Source organism: Ammospiza nelsoni, chromosome 6, assembly GCF_027579445.1.
Source record: "Ammospiza nelsoni isolate bAmmNel1 chromosome 6, bAmmNel1.pri, whole genome shotgun sequence".
Taxonomy (NCBI): Eukaryota; Metazoa; Chordata; class Aves; order Passeriformes; family Passerellidae; genus Ammospiza; species Ammospiza nelsoni.
The window spans coordinates 60,109,617-60,127,047 of record NC_080638.1 but is presented as its reverse complement, the minus strand read 5'-3'; the positions used below and the strand labels follow the sequence as shown (position 1 = coordinate 60,127,047).

General features: G+C 44.0%; 1 protein-coding gene across 2 annotated transcripts; it reads right to left on the bottom strand.

Moving 5' to 3' along the window:
- Nucleotides 1–1,428: 1,428 nt before the first annotated feature.
- Nucleotides 1,429–17,159, bottom strand: LOC132074814 (potassium channel subfamily K member 16-like). 2 transcript variants are annotated; one of them, XM_059474844.1, is made up of 6 exons: nucleotides 16,965–17,159; nucleotides 14,844–14,964; nucleotides 13,093–13,259; nucleotides 11,384–11,552; nucleotides 8,185–8,345; nucleotides 1,429–1,498 (listed from the first exon to the last, which is right to left on the bottom strand). In XM_059474844.1, exons 1-6 carry the CDS (start codon nucleotides 17,157–17,159, stop codon nucleotides 1,484–1,486), a joined length of 828 nt encoding a protein of 275 aa, XP_059330827.1. In that variant the 3' UTR covers nucleotides 1,429–1,483. The 2 variants fall into 2 exon arrangements, with proteins under 2 accessions (XP_059330827.1, XP_059330826.1); XM_059474843.1 differs by lacking the exon at nucleotides 1,429–1,498 and having other exon boundaries at nucleotides 7,506–8,345.
- Between the last annotated feature and the right edge of the window lie 272 nt (nucleotides 17,160–17,431).

Sequence of the window (17,431 nt, the reverse complement as noted above, 5' to 3'; positions counted from 1 at the left end):
ATCAGCATAATGTGCTCACAAAATGCTTTCACGCACAGCTATAAACCACATTCGTTGATTTTGTCCGTGATTCAAGCACTTTATCCAGGTGGACTGGAAAGCCTCCTGTCTGTCTGTCTGTCCCAGGCAGGGGAGCAGGGACTGAAGGAGAAGTCTGTGAGTGGGGTTTTTCTGCTCGGTTTGTGCTGTGCCTTTTTCTTGCTTGGGTTGATGGTGACATCTGCAGGCTCTGTCGTGTGTGTGCACAGTGACTTTGCAGAATCCCAGAAACACGGGACGATTTGGATTGGGAAGGATCTCAAAGACCATCATATTCCAAACCTCTGCCATGGACAGGGACACCCCCTAGGCCGGGTTGCTCCAAGCCCCATCCATCCAGCTTGGCCTGGAAAAGGGCTGGGATGGGGCACTCACAGCTCCTCTGGGCAGCAGTGCCAGGACCTCAGCACCCTATCAGGGAAGAATTTCTTTCTAATATCTAACCTAACCCTGCCCTCTGTCAGTTTGAAGCCCATTTTCCCTTGTCCTGTCCCTCCCTGTCCTTGTAAAAAGTCCCTCTTCAACCACAACACACTTTTTGTCTCAGTTGATGGACACCTGTGCATAAAGGGGGTTTACCTATTGTGCAGGCTGATCCCCAAAATCAGCCATTATCCATAATCCCAGAGGGAAGAATGCTCTGCCTGTTCTTCTTTATGCCACCTCTCATCATCCTGCTGTCACCACCTAAGACAGATGGCCTTGGTGGGGGAGTGAACACATTTCTCATTTCTGTACCTCACTGCTCTGCTTTTTGGCATGTGTGAAGTAAGTGTGGGCTTTGGGGGGTTGAGCATGAGTTTGCCATTCTCTGGTTTTGTCCTTGAACCATACTCATGAGAAAACCCTGTGCCAAAGCAGGGGTCTCTGTAGAAATTTCCTGTCATGTTTTAACTTCCCAGAAGAGCAGCTGGAAGGCACCCTGGCTGCCACACCAAACTCCAGTATGGCTGAGCACTGTTCACTACTACAAATGCCATAATGCAAATTTCATGCACCAAAAGTTGTGCTTCTCCCTTGATACCCCCAGAGGATGTTTTCCACCTTCACTGATTGGTTTGCCAAGGCAGGCTCAGCCCCTACAGAGATAATGACTGTGAGATAATGACTGGGAAGTGTTGTTACCAAACACCAGCCCAGAAAATGATCCATGTTTGAGCAAAAAAATGACCCATGTTTGAGCAAAAAAGTGTGGGCAGCTTGTATTCAGGCTTTTGCTCAGAGACCTGCTGCAAGCAAGGAACAGATTTTTACAACCACTGCTGGAATTCCTCTTTTTTTCTTCCCCCTGGCAGTTTTTGGCTATTTGGCATCACCCAACTGTGCTAGCACTGTTGTTATTGCATTCAGCCTTTAAGCACTTCGGAGGCCTTGTTGCTGGGCCATGTTCTCCAGGAGCTGCCCATGCATTTCTGGGACTCTGCTGTACCCATCCTTCATCCCATCACCAGCTTGAAGGCTGTAAGGAAGAAACAAATCAGGAAAGAAAGGAAAAAAGGAAAAAATATATTTAAAAAATGTATGTGTTGGACTTTTATACTGTCAATTGGGAAACTGGCTGAAGTTCTGCTGAGATTGGCATTGACCTCTGATTGATTTACATCTAATTTGGGGCAACATACAGGCCCCAACCCCAGCATTGATTTGTGACAAACTTGCACAACAGAGACACTGAACAGCTCCTACATGCTTTGTGAAGATGCAGACTGCTTGGATGGGGAGAATTGGTTTCCAGCAACTGGAAGGTGCCCATACCGGGCCTCTTGCATATTTCAAATTCTCAGGCAGTGCATATTTTATTTTGAGATTAATGCCTGGACTTTTGAAGCTGAGAATAGACAGATGAAACCTGCTTAGGTCTCATCTTGGTTTCCAGTAAATCTCCAAAAACATTTAAAATTTAAGAACTTGTCCTTGATCTTAAAGCATTCAATGAGTCATTTAAATTAAGGGAACAGTGATTACTGGGGGACTTTCAGCACAAATTCTGACTTATGCTCTTTTCTGGTCATGATGCATGATTTTCTCCATGCCAAAAGATGAACAGTCATCTTTTACTTTGAGAAGCTGGATTCACCTCAAACCACATTTGTTCTTTGAGAACATCAGCATCTTTCTGGCTAATCCCTCTCAAGGAAGCCATCAGTTTAAATTGTAAATTTTACCTCCTTCATTTTTCAATGACTCATTCTTGTTATTATTATTGTTCTGCTTATCAGGGTATCTGTCTTTCTGGGGATTTATTATTTCATGCTTCAGCATCTCACCACAAAGTACATATGTAGTTTCCAACCACAAATGTAAGAGTAATTGAAAGAGAAATTTGGAAAGTGTTTATTCAAGAGACACATCTCCTAAATCATGTCTGGTAATCAAATGGATTCAATAATTGCCCTAATTTTAACTCAGCATAATAAGCTTTTCCAAACCAATTAGGCTTGAGAATTACCCTAATTGAGTCCAGAACCACTCGTGATAGTAAATGCTGAATTTTCTAAGCAGATTGAGTTCCTGTTCTGGGTTGGAGGTGGAACTGGCTGCAGGGAGGTAGGAGCATGGACAAGGCTCTCTGGAGGCAGTATTTTTACTTTTCCCCCAACTTTTTAGCCCCAGAAGGGCTAATGTTGACTTTACCCATGATGGAGTAAAGTCAGTGTTGCCCAGGCTGATCCTCAGACATCCCATCAGACATTCCATGTGAGGGATCCCAAAGGATCCCCTTTCCTCACACTTTGAGATGTGGTGTCAAACCTATGTTCAACACCACTTTGAATCCTACTGGAATGGTTTGAGAGACTTGGCTGGCACCAAAACCTGGGGCTTTTGTTTCTTTGGGTGTGATCATGAGGGATGGATTACAAGCAAGCCTTTGTAGAGTGATTAGTTATGTTTGTTAAACCTGTTCTGAGCTGGATCCAGCCTTTTGGTCACGAGGCAGGCAAGAAAGCACAAGTCCAAGTGTGACAGAGTGGAAAATAGCATGTGTGTGGCCCATGCTTAGCAATTGCTGTAAAAAAAAAAATCCCACTGGCTGTGTGATGTTACATTAGCCAAGGTGTTCCACTGTTTTCAGTAGTGCCTCTTCTTCCAGAAAAAAAAAAAAATCTCTCCAAATGAACTGGCTATTAATTGAGGGAGACCTCAAACGATCCCTAACAGCCCATCTACTAATTAAAGACAGATCAAAGTGTAGCTTCTCCTGTTCTCTCTGGAGGCAATCGAATTTCTGAAGGGAAAAATAATTCCTCATGGCTTTTCCTTGGTTCCAAGTGCAGAAGTGCTAGTGTTTCCTAGCTGGCAGCAAAGATGTGGGTGATGTATGAGGAGCAGCAGAGACTGAATGCAGGAACATGCTGCTGCCATTTAATCCCAGATAATATATTTCACAATCCTACTCCTGGAGTTTTTCAGCAACTGGTTTCATGTATTGGAAAGTATTTGGCTTGCCTTGGAAATGTTTCCCATTTGAAAACAAGCTGCAGAGGGAGAGCTGGCAGTGGCACAGGAGGCTGCTCTGTGAAAATTGGATTTCCCTGTGTGGCACAATGGGAATGGGTCACAGGGAGAGCTTTGAGAAGCTCCCAGAAAAGGCTGTACAGATTTGCCAGAGGAAAACCCTTCTGCTTCTGCTTGGTCTCCAGAGGATTTCTGTCCCTCTGTCACTTGGCAGAACAGGGATTTTGGAACGGATTTATTCCTGGTTTCTGTCCCTTGGGCAAGGAGAACGTGCAGAAGAACAGCAAAGCCTGGCTTATACTCATGAATTAAAAATCTTGGGATTATTTTAAATCTCCAGATGTGGAGTAGAATCTCTGCTCTAATTCTGCTTTCAATTCTATTTTTTTAACCTCAACAAGTAGAGAATCATTGTCTGGGTCTAGTTTATCAGTAAACAATTCCAGGACACCTGGTCCTGGCTGAGAGAGCCAGAGGTCTGACGCACGAGTTTGGGATACACTGAATTTTCTCTGGGGCCCTGTTACCTGCACAGGAATCAACAATTCCCCCTTCCAGGGTGATGTGAGGACAATTTCTGCTGCTGTTGTGCAATGCTCTGAGGATGATAATGCTGGAAAAGGCTGCTTGCTCCAGCCCTGGAGAGATTTGTCACTGTGCCTAAGCCCTTTTGGAGACGGATTCATCATTCAGATTAAGAACGAGGAACAACAGCACATCCAAAAAAAGTTCTTCTCCCACCCTGGCTTGCAGCTTTCCCAGGCTTTCCCCTTGCCTTTCCCAGCAGAGAGGACCACACACCCTTTAGTGCTGGTTCTTCCTTCCACATATCTGCAGCTCCTATCTCCACCCCTGGTGCTGCAGGAGGCACCGCCTGCCCTCCAGGCTGCTGCAGAGGGAGCCAGCCCCTCCAGGCCCCAGATCCTGCACCCAAAATTGCCTTTTTGCACAATTTTTTCCAGACCAATCCCTTTCCCTGCAGGACAGGGGGTGGGAATGTGTGCCTTGATCCCAAAACAGATTTTGTGCATGGGAAGCTGCTGCATGGCGCGTGTGGTGGGAATGCTCTTCACCATCACCACCCTGTGTGCTGCCAGTGAGGATCCTTCTTGTGATGGAAGATGTCACAACCTTCTTGTGATGGTTTGCTGGCAGAAAGCCATCACACCTCCAACTGGCCTCCAAAGAGCTGTCTCAGTGTGGGCATAAGGCAGGGACCTTGGCTGCACCAGGCTGAGGTGCTCATCCCCATCTCTTCCTGGAGAATGAGGCATTTTTTAGCCTTTTTCAAACTCGTGTGAACGGGATAAAAATACAGGGTAGTGGCAAAACAGAGCTGCAACAGTGGGAGGTGGAGAAAGGCTCCCCAAACCTGGCAGGGATGTCAAGGAAAAGGGTCTGCAGCACACAGCCACTGGAGGGCACAAGGAGCAAAGATAAGACCCTTCTCCAAAAGGCCTCTGCTGGAGTAAGGATTTATGAATGGGCAGCCTTCTTTCTCACAGCAGCTGAGCTTCTCCTGAGCTACTTTATTTTTATATATTTTTAGTTTTTATTTTTATATTTTTTTAATGGATGTGTTTTCTGTGCTCCCAGGGTGGCATCTCCAGTTGAAGGGACACCTCAGTTCTGGACAGCCCCACCATGGCCATTCCTGGTTAATGTTTCCTGGATCCTCAGGCCTTGGGTGGCTTTTTCAGTCCCTGTAGGCCACATCCTTACCCTGGAGCATGGCAGGAGGGATGAGTTAAAATGCCTGCACCCTGTGGCAATAACTACGCAGGACAGATGTGTCGCAGACATCTTCTATGAAAAATCCTTTCCTTAGGATTTTTCCTCCTGAGAAGCTGAGAGGCCTCAGGAACAAAATGTAAACAATGATTATCTGCTGCTGTGGAATGCAACAGGTGCATCTGTGATTGGTCTCATGTGGTTGTTTCTAATGAATGGCCAATCACAGTCAGCTGGCTCAGACAGAGAGCCCGAGCCACAAGCCTTTGTTACCATTCTTTCCTATTCTATTCTTAGCTAGCCTTCGTATGAAATCTTTTCTTCTATTCTTTTAGTATAGTTTTAATGTAATATGTATAATAAAATAATAAATCAGGCCTTCTGAAATATGGAATCAGATCCTCATCTCTTCCCTCAACCTGAGACTCCTGTGAACACAGTCACACAGATGGACTCCTGGAATGGGAAGTGCTTGGGTTTCAAGGCTCATTGTTAAACACCCATGAGGGCAAAAGAATGAGAATTTGCCCTATTTTGCTCCAAAAGGCACAGCCTGGCTCTGTGCTTGCTGTTTACAGTCAGAGGCCATGGGATGTCTCTTTTGCCCTTCCTGAAATGTCTAAAAAAAGCATCTTTGGTCACTCTGTGTTACAATGGGACAGCTGCAGCCTGTTCCAGGGCTGAGTTGTGTTATTTGTCACAACAGGGAGTAGTGGGAAGAAGCTGAAGAAACCCTCCATTCTAGACACCAGGAATTGGCATGGAAGGAACAATGAGAGGCTGTGCAAAATGACTACTGCACCCCCATCACACCCCCTAAACCAGCCCTGGCAGTCCCTACATTAGACTGGGAGTGGGGTTAACGATCCTGCTGGGAAGGGCTGGGGAAAAAGAAAAAAAAAATAAAAAGGAAAAAAAGAGAATAGAATGATGCCTGGAAAATAATAATGTGGGTTAATGCTCAGTGAGAGGACAAAACAGAGAGGTGAAGAGATCCCTGCCTGGGAGCATCCAGCTGCTTTCTCTGCCTGGCTCTGGTGCCTGCTGCCCTTCTTTGATTTCAGTCAGGTTTTGCTCCTGCTGCCTCAAAAACGTTTACTGACAGAGAGACATATGAGGTGAGAAGTCAACCTTGAGAGTAACACTGGAAAATAATTTCTGGAGGGAAACAAAGTGCATGTTTGGCCAGGTCTACATGCCAGGTCTTGAGCCAGCAGAATTGCTTTGGCAAGAAGCACGACTCTGTTTGACTGAGATAGTTGTGAATCCAGCTTCAAGGCTGACTGCATCTTTATGACCTGAAATTGCTTTTTAGCTGTAATTTATTCTCCCTTTCATACAGGAATAACTCTGGCATGGGCTGGTCATGCTGTAAGTAACACCCAGAGGGTGAGCAAAAAACAACTATTCAGTCTGACAAAAGAGGAGCTTGAGGGGCTCACAGCAACCTGTCAAGTGACAGCTTCAGCACTGTCAGAGTGAGGGATTGGTGCACTAAAGCCATGGACTGGCCTGGGGGGTCCTGTGGGTGCTGATGTGAGCTCAGCATTTGGGCAAGTTCATGGATTTTGATGTACAGAGCCCATTTCCTGCATGGGCAGCCTGGCAGAGGGCTTGGCCCCCCCTGTGCTGGGGCATGGCAGAGCTGCTGATCCTGTCCCCCTGTCACTGCTGGGGACACATCAGGCATGGTCAGAGAAGGTGTTGGGCTGGACTGACTTTTGGTGTGACCACAAATACACATGGGACGTTTCACCTCTATGGCTGTGTCTACCCCAGCTGCTTTGCCACCTCTTCAGGGTTGGGTTTCCATGCATCTTTGGCACACAGAAGGCCTGTGACACATGGATCAACCCTTTGAAAGTCAGAGTCTTCACCCAGAAGTGGCTTGCAGGCCAGAGAACACATCTGGAAAACCATACCCAGATCTGACATCCTTTTTTTTTCACCTGGTTGAAGGTTTAGACACCACTCACCCTTGGAAATCAACAGCACCACAGAATCATTGCTAAATGGCTTCACAGTTCCTATGGAATAAAAACATAGCAGCAAGGACTCCCCTCCTCAAACTGGTCTCTGTTCTTATGAAAAACTTACAGAATAAAATTACTATAAAAATTGAATTAAAGACATTGATGTGTTTTTATAAACACCATCAGAAAGATTTTTCAGAGCCACAGGGATAAAAGCTGAAATTGCCTTTATTCAACTTAGAATAAAAGAGGAAGAGGTAGAATCAACCATTTCTAACATGCTAACCTTTTCATGACCCTGTCCATTAGATGCTTCAAGTGTCTCTGAACTGAGCTCAGGTCTTGTCATTTAAACATGTTTTCAGACCATAACACCTTATCCAATATGATGGCTCAAGTCAGGCATCTATTAAATTATATACCCTTATTTCTTCTTCCAAAAGTGCAATGCAATGCCAGAAAAGCTTCTGCATGTCAGTTCCTGGAAGAGACATGATTTCTTGCAAGCTGCAAAATCCAAACAGAACCAGCAAGCTCTTCCATGCCCCTCCTCTGCATTTTTGTGAGAGCACCTTAAAAACACCTTGCAAAGCAAGTGCACTTCTCAGGCTGTGAGCACAACCTAGCTGCAAACTGAGGAGCAAGTTTCTTACCATTAATATCCAGGCTTTGTGTAACTGTAGTTCTTGGGTTCTAAAAGGTCATATCTCAGCAAAAGGTGGGAGAAATTTTATTTCTATAGGAATTTCTTTAGAATAATTAACTAGCAATTCTCCAAGGAAGAACTGAATTCTCGACTCATTATGGCAATAGTTTTGCTATTAGAAAACACTTTTTTTTCATTTTTTGTGTGTTCAGAATCTGCTGTTAATGACTCCATTTTCATTGCATCCCCTCCAGCACGTGGTGGTAGTGGTTCTTCTTCTGGAATAAATTGAACAGGCCAGCATCTTCTTTGCTGGCTTCCTACATTGTCCTTACTCACCTTTCCAATTTGCTGGAGATCCTTGACAATTATTTTTTCAGTATCTTCTAGTACTGTTGTCAATAAATTAAACAGCAGAGCAATCCAGGCAAGGCCAAAAAGAATCCAAATGGCCACAAGCACTCGATAGTAGGAAAAGTATTTCCTGTCAGACTGTTTGCCTGAAGATAAGGGGGGAGAAAGAAGGAGAAAATGAAAAAATTAAAATTTCCTTGGCCAGTGTAAAGTGGAACAGCCAAATGAATTCATCAGTATGTTTTATATTGAGTACTTTAAAGTGATTTTTTTGCTGTAATGGAGACCCTCAGCTCTAGAGCATTAGGTTAAGGCTGGGCAATTCTCTTATTGTTGCAATGAACTGATATATGAAATAAATATGATACAAATATGCTGGCCTGTCAAATGACACACTGGAATTGAAGTGAATCATTCTGTGATTCTATGATCCTGTGATTGAGGTGAATTACCATCAGAGCAGGTTATTTTTTCCCCCTTACTACATAGCAATCCCAGTTCAACTGCTGCACGTGCAGGTAAATGAAATAATGTAGGAAGTAGTGTTAAATTGTATTGTATTATCTTGGAATTACACCCAAACTCCCAAAGCACAAAAAGCAGAGCACAATGGGCCACTGTAACCACACAACCATTATTATCTGGGTAATTGTAATTCCCTGTATTTCTATAGAGTGTGATTACAACAATATTTATTAAAATATTTCCCTTAAATTACAGGTACCTGCGAGCACACAGAGAGAGCAGCTGCAATTCCCACCTCACTTTTGAACGGCTTCAGGAGCTTCCCCCATTTAAAAACCTACATGACTGATGAGAATTTACTGACACATGCCAAGAACAGAACTTTCTATGCTGGAAACCAGTGGACCAAAGCTTATTTCATGCAGTCTGATCCTCTTAGCATCAGCCAGGACCTCACACCTGCTGTTCTGCATGGGCCATTTTGTTTGACCTCAGCATACAGAGAGCATTTGCTTGGTTCCACACAATATTATCATCATGGTACAGGTGGTGTGGCCCTGGCATCTGCAGGAACACTTGGTGATATTGCTTATGGAGTGCTCCAGGTCACTGCCAGAGGTGATTTGACATGGTGGATAACACAACACTGTGCATGGACAGGGAGACCACCACAAACCTTGTGGTGAACCTGCCCAGAAGGAGCCCAGGTGCTGGCAACTCTTTTCAATTTCTGCATAGATTAACGGGCAAGATTTTTGTTCTTTGTTATCCAAGAGTTCTGGAAATGGGGCAGCAGTGGGCAGGTTTGTCCTCATGCACAGATATTCAACAGTTGTTTCTTTTTCTGCTGCTGGCATTGAGTTGGCAAAGGGACTCTCAATTCTCAGCCTTGGTACAAAGCATCTCCTCGTTTGCTCTTATCTGGAGTTCATGATGTGGGGTTAGCAAAGCCACAAGTAACATCTTTGTGTTGTTAACCCAAAACTGAACTTGAGCAGGGAATATTCAGTGTAAAATACCAGAGAGTTTCACCCTAGAGGCATCACCTGTATGTATTCCCAACAGTTAAACCCAGGCTGAGCCATCTTCCCAGCATGTCTGCCTGCCCCAAACAGGCTCAGGTACACACAATTTTGAATTACTAAAATGCAAATCAACTCAAACCTGTTCTGTTCCACTTGGCCAATGCAAAACCATTTATCATCTGTCAGCAATTCTCAGTGCATAATTCTCAGAGCACTCATTGATTCTGCTTGTTTCATTGTGAAGATGTGAAGCATTAAACTTATCAACATTTTATTACTGTTGTTAAAGCCAATTAAGATAAATACTGGCACAGAAAAATATTTTAGATCGAGTTGAGTCATCCTAATGAAGATGAAATCATAGAGCCATGAGGCCTATCTAACTGTTCTTTTTAAATAACAATTAGAAAGTTAAAATACAATTAACTGTTTTTGTAAAGCAATATGGCTGCAGAGGAGTACTATGAAGTCATGGTTTTCAGGCTGTGACTTGCTGCCATTATAGTAAAACACACCTGTGATTTGGACAAGGAAAGACAATGCAACATTTGGATGCTCAGTTTTTCTCCTGCATGGCACCAGCCCCTCCCCATAATTCTGTACAGCAGACTATTTCATGGAATAGATTTAGAGAAATTACAGTCAGCAGTGACACATCAGTGCTTGGAAAAGTTTGTGGGCTCCCTCTGCCAAAGGCATCAGCCTGATGTAAGAAATCCTTCCAACAGAGAGGCTCCAAGGCCTGTCTAGCACTTCTGCAAGGCTTGAGAGCCTGGGGTTTGCTGTGTGGTGGATGTCTGTCCCCCAGAAAGGTGTGTGAGGATGTCAGACCCTCTGTGGGGACAGCACTGGTGCAAGTATTAGTTACAGTTTTCTTTGTATATCCCTGCTGAGGAGAAGTTCAGCTGGCAAGATGATGGCAGGACAGGTTGTTGTAGAGAAATCTTGGATTCTCCATGGAGTTCGGTTTCCTGCTTCTTCTGTGGACACTGATTTTGCCCCTGGTAATTATTTTGCAGTTTCTTTGGAAACTTATTCCATGGAGTGTGTATTTTGTCCAGCAGATCCATGGAAATGCTTTGAGAAGCACTCCAGCATGCTTAAGTGCAGCTTAAACAATGTTTCTTCAGGGGAAATCCCAAGCTGTGGCTTGTGAGGATAAAAAACCTCCAGAGATACTCAGGACTAAAGAAGCCCACTTTTGCACTTTTATATTTAAGCCCACTTCTAATACTGTGAGTAGATTTCCCCAATTTCCCGTGGATGAGATTTCCACCTCTTAGTCTGTTGTGTGAAATCATATATTCTGAAACATGATCACTTATTTCTTCACTTTACACTGTGAAACCTAAATCTGAGATGGCTAAAGCACTGATACACACCTTGTTTTGTACAGCTGTCATAAACTGTTGCCTCTTGGTAGTAAAAATTCCACTTTTCCTTATCTCACCCTTCCCTAACAAAAATACTTGTCTTCTTTGCACCCCAAAACACCTCATTTCCTTATATTTTGATGCCTTTGTGCTTATATCAGCACATACAAAGAAGTGAGCATTTCCCCCCAGAATTGTACAAGGCAAAGACCAGGCAAAGACTTTTGACAGATTTGTCTCTACAGTACATTCAGTCAACCCATGGGATTACAGTCATTATCCTGGTGTTTGGTTGTGTTTCCTCTCTGGAATCAACCTTACCTACAACATAATCTCCAAAGCCAATGGTGCTGAGGGTGATAAATGCAAAGTAAATTCCTTCACTGTAGGACCAGCCCTCTGTTATCTGGAAGAAGACTGATGGCAAGCACAGAAAAACCAGGATCCCCGTTGCCAGGAAGAACAAAAGGGTCAGAAATTTGATCTTCTTCTGAAAAAGAAACCAGTTCAATTATAATCATGATTTGAGACAGAAATAAGCTATATAAAATGGTGGTTATTCAAAGTGGGTGGCTATCTGGGATCAGGAGGATCTGAAGGATTTCTGCTGAGTGCTTTTCCTCTGGAAATACCTTAGTTCTGCTTAGAAGCAGTGGGAAGCCAGGTGTTATGAGTGTTGCATGTCCACAGTGGCCCTGGAAGATGTAGTGTTTTACCTGATTGTATCAATGACTGTGACTATTGGAGAAATTCCTATCTAATGACATTTACCAGAGTCAAACCATTTCCACTTTTCACCATACAACTTCATTTTTAATTTTTAGGTATTTAGGTTTTGCACCTAAATTCAGATTTGCCTGGGAAAAGAATATTTTTTATACAAACTAATAGCACCATTTCTGACAGGAATATCTTCAAGAGTCTTAATTACTGACTTTATTTCTCATTGCATCAATGCCACAACTTGGCTCCTAACCAGTGGATATCTCACTGAAAAAAAAAAAAAGAAACAAACCCAAAAACTAATGAGGTCTTGATAAAGAGACTTTTAAACAATTCTACTTCCCAGCAGTCATAGAGGAGCTGTGACTAGAGAAGAAGACTTGTTATATGTAGAGATTTATCAGCCAGACACACATAGTTTCTATGTATAAAATGTTCCAAATCCAGATTGCCTGGAAATTAATGGCAACTGCTGGATAACTTCTCATGTATTCATGTATTGTGTACATGCTTGAGTCTGTGTCTGATTGAGCCTTATCTTCTGTTAAAATTTGCCATATATTCAAGAAACTCAGTAATCTGAACAGAGTTATCTGTAGCAATCCTACCTTGTCCTGAAAGAGAATTACAGTAGGAGACACAGAAAAGCTATTCTCACTTCCTCAGCAGCGCTGAGAGAAGGGGAGGAGCTGAAAATAAATTGGGGCATAAACCAGACAAAAGCCATCCTGTCTGTAGCTTGTTACAGGTGTCTCCTCATCTTTCAGCAACCAGGCTCAAATGGACATCTCCAGCCTGATGCAGTTAAGGGTGGAGGGAAACTAAAGGAATGGGTAATCAGTTAGGAGGGGTAGCACACTATGCATTGAGTTAAAATCCACTAAAAGCTCTACATCTCACCTAATTTTTACAGCTTTGCACAGCTCACCCGCTTTTTGCAGCCTCAAGGTGATGTTTAATCACCCTGACTGGTTTTAAAGGGATGCATGCACTTCCCTAGGGTGTTGGCTCCTGAGATAAGTGTCTCAAGAAATGAAGTGGAACGCCCCATCTCTCCACTGATTGCTGAAGGGGGTGGATTTCTGCCATCTAGATGGGAAGACAAAATGCATGCCTTTGTCTGAATATCTCTTCTATGGCTGACATGTCTGCTTAGCTCTGCAAGTGAAGAATGCCTCTTTTCCTGCCCTAGAACAACATCTAAACCAGCACAAGAGCAAATACAATCGAGGATAAGGCAGCATAAAACTTGAGAAAAACACTAGAAATGAGCATATAATTGTGTCTGAGTAAATAAAACCAATTACCTTTCTCATTCCTTTCTCGTACAGGAATTTCCCCAGCTTTTTACAGAGCAGTGAGAGCATCTTACCGACACGGTGCAGAAAAACAATGTTCAGAGGGATTCCAAAAAGAGCAAAAAACACACAAAATATCTGTCCCCCAGCAGTTTTAGGATGTAATGTGCCATAACCTATAAAAAAAAAAGATGGGTCAGAGGAGATATTCCAACGAACTGCAGCAATTCACAGTCATGTTCACCCTTTACTCCAATCCAGCCTGCCTTTGACCCTAAAAGATGTGGCTAGTGCTTCTTAGCCCAAAAGCAGGTTTTTTTTCCTCTGAAAAAGGCAGTGAGCAGATGAAGTGGTTCACCCTGCATGTCTGGGGGAATGCAGAAGCACTGTGAGTTCCCAACACAGCCTTAGTGGGAACAAAAACACAATCAAGATTTAATTATGGGAAACATGCTCTGTCCTATGACAAATACATGGAAAGTCAGAAAATAGAACTCTGAGGATCTGGAAGACATCAGAGCTGGAGTCCCAGGCTGTCAGGATCGCATCTCCAGCTTCTTGTTGATGTGCCTGTGTGTTAGTGACCTCCCTGGCTCCATCCCAGTGAGCTGCTGTGTCCAGATACTGACTCCAGTCCCAAGACAGTGCAGTGTGCATTAGAATTCATGGTGCTAATTAGCCCAAACCTTGTTGGTGGCTGATTTATTCATGCCCAAGAGACATTTGCCTCAAGGTCTTACTAAGAGAGGATTTATCTAAGTAGTGGAACAGCCCCAAACACGTCCTTTAATCTCAAGACTCTTGGACCCCATGAGTTACATGCCTGAGTGCAAGGATACTGAACTTTGTGTATGTCCTTATGCTATCAGTGACCCTGTGAAACTGCATTTCCCATGCACAGTTCATGTCAAGGCATCCATTACTTGGAAAATGCAATGTTTTCTTTGGGAGAAAAGACAAAATAACTGAGTGATTTTTGGGCTACTGGATTTCCAAATGCATGAGCTCTCCTGTGCTCCCTGTTGTAGAAATATTCCAGTTTCAGTGATGGGTCAGAACCCTCCCCTTCTACAGCAGGAGGTCTCCCTGTGGGCTCAGGCAGCACTCACACAGCTCCCATGGTGCTGGGACACTGCTGGGGCCCTTGGGACATGTCACACTCACAGATCAGATGTGCTTTTAGGGTCTGGTGGCAGTGAGGCCTCAGCACCACTCTGTAAAAACACAGATCTGACTTCCACTGCATGACTGTGAAGCAGGTGCCAACAGTATGGATTTTATCCTTAAGTTTGGCACACCTGCCTTTTCCCCTTCCCATTTTTTCCTCCTGGCATGTTCCTAATTGAATATGTGAATTAACAGCTCAAAAGAGGTTATGGAGACAGTGCCCAGGCCCCAGCAGGATTCACTTCTTTCCTTACATCTTTTATGTTTTACAGCACTCTCAGATTTAAAGCCTGGAATAAACACCAGGAAAGTGAAGTTTATCCCCCACCTACAAATATCAGCAGAGTGAACATTATAACAGATTATTTGAGAAGAAGAAACAAGTGGGAAATAATAGGAAAGGCCACTGATATTTGACAAGCCAAAATAAAGCATGAAGAACTGTGCACTGGGAAGGTCTTAGGACTAACCCATGACAACAAAGGTCTGGAGTTTTTATCCTGGAAAGTATTATCCATTCATGTCCCTAATAACCAGACACAATAAGCATCACTCACACACAAGCACACATAAATGGAAAGCATTAGACCTACCTATTGTGGAGACAACTGTGCCTGCAAAGAAGAAGGAGTTGCTGAAATCCCAGTTGCTCTCTTCAAACTGTGACTCATTTCCAACAGGGTATACTCCATTTTGAATGGCTTCAATCAGGTTCTGGGAGAGAAAGCAAAGTTTGGTATCATAATGACTGCTTTTCTCAAGTGCTTGCTGCAAAAATACTACAGGTTTAGCCAACTGCTGCTCCTCTCCTGTGAGTACCACTCACCTCCCTTCAGAGACTGTCTGACACTATTCACACCTTCACCTCCAAGGCTGGGAAGCCATTATCCAGTGGGTTTGGGTGTTCAACTTCTGCCCTGATTGTGCTGACTGCTCTAGTGGTGTTTGGAGAGAAATTGTTTCTTTCAGTGTGACCAAGGACCTTGTTTCTTTCAGGCCAAGTAGTTTGGAAAATCACAGTCCTGTGAGTGACTGGGATGTAGCAGAGCACTGGTTTAGGAGATGGGGATGGCTGATTGTTGGATTTGGACTTGCAGTTGAGATGGGAGTGGTGGATCCAAGATCTGATCACCCACCTGTATGAGCAATGGCTCTGATCCCTCCCAGTGGTGCATCAGTGAGCTGGGCCAGGGTACATATGAGATACACTGAGCATTTCATTTCAAGTCTGTATTTTGGTTAGTGTCACAGAATTAAAATCAGAGAAAGTCCATTGATTTGCAAAGCCTGACATACACATTCTTCTCCAAACTGTATACACATAGATAAATTTACACATTTGCACACATGTTTGTCAAGTTGCCTTTGAGAAGAGGTTAGAGGAACATCTGTCAGAGATGGTTTGGGCTGAGTTGAGTTGGGACTGCCCTGCCACCCAAGGCTTGACTAAATATTTCTTCCACACGTCTCCAGTGCTATATTTATCACTTTATGCATTTTCAGACTCTTTCTTGGTTTTAATGCTAAGTGCTGTTAATTTTTTATCTCTTTTTTTTTTAAGTTAAAAGGAAATTTTAAAAGCAAACAGTATCCAGCTGTCCCTGTCTTTTGCAAACAGAGAACAGTGGACTGGACATCTGGAAGGCAGGCTGGTTTGTACAGAAACAACTGAGATAAAATCCAGGACAGAGCCCTGCCAGAAGCAGGACACATGCTGGAATAAATTGCACCAGCAAAATCTTCCTCCCTGCTTCTCCCTTCACTATGTTTTTGCTGGTGTCTCAGAAAATTGAGGCTAACAAAAATAATTTCCATAGCCCTTGCACAAAGATTTCTTTGTCTTAAAAGCTCATTTTTCCCCCTTCCATTATTGAAAAGCTCTCTATTTAATTTTTTTTACCTTCTTCCCTACCCATAACAAACAAGGTGAAGAGGATGCATGCATGGGTGAAATAGGGACTGAATTTCTGGCTCTGCTATTAGAAACACCAGTTCTTCCCCACATTTCTTTATTCTGTGAAGTGGCCCATTTCCATGTGGAAATGCTTCCAGCAAGGTTTTAACTCCTCATTTTCTCCTGCATTACAGCACATAGAGCTCTAAAATACCCAAGTTGAAGAGACAACCATGATCATCTTCATCTTCCTGTGCCATAACCAGAAATACTTCCCCTGGCCAGGCTACTTGTTTCTCTTCTGCGGCATGCTCAAAAACTAAACTCTGATCATGCCACCCTCCTCAAAAACTAAACTCTGATCATGCCACCCTCCTTGTAGCTATTTGGAGTTTTTTTGGGTTTTTAACCCCCCATCCAGACCTTTCCTTATTGTTTCTGTATTGCACTATCTGTGATGCTGTTCCAAGTGGCAGCTACACCTACTCATTTCAGACAGCCTCATTTTTCTTGCCATGCCACCCATTGTGTAAGAGCACAGCCCCACTAAAAGCAGAATCAACAGGAGGCAAGACCCCAAAAAACACAGGCTATTGTGGGATGGGGATATTTAATAGCTAGCACACATGAGATCTTGTCCAGCTACACGAGCTGTATTTACCATCAGACTGAGCTGCCTGCTCACACCAGACAGGGGTTTTCTGGAAGCATCCAAGTGGCCACAAACAGAAGGAAAGCAGTGAGAGTTACCTGTGCAGTGAGGATGAGCAGGAAACAACATCTGATGGAGAAACAGGAGGGAGAAAGGCCTTCCACTCACCTTCATGAACTGCTCCATCTCCGCCACCGTGAGCTGCGTGAAGTTCTGCAGAAAAGCCTCCTTCATCTGGACAGCTGCCATTTTCTCCTGCTTCTCAGCGGTCCTCTCCAGGGCCTGGAACACGGCAGCACCCACCAGCAGGTAGGCAAAGTAGCCAGCCACCAGCAGAGCTGTCTGCAGCCTGCCGCTGCACATGGCCTTCAGGGCGACTCTGCAGGGGATGGGGAGCCAGAGGAGGTGACTGTAAATCCCTCACACTCCTGGGAAGCCTCCCCCGGGCAGGAAGAGCCCTCCCTGCTCTGTTTTCCGCTGGGATCCCGCACTGGCAGGGACACTGTGCTGCCAGATGCATTCATTGGAAAGCTGGAAGCAGGGTTGGGGGGGGGGGGGGAAACCACAATAAACCCAACCCTCCCCAAGAAAAAACTTTCCATTCTCTGAGCTGCATGCTGTTCAGGGATTTCCTC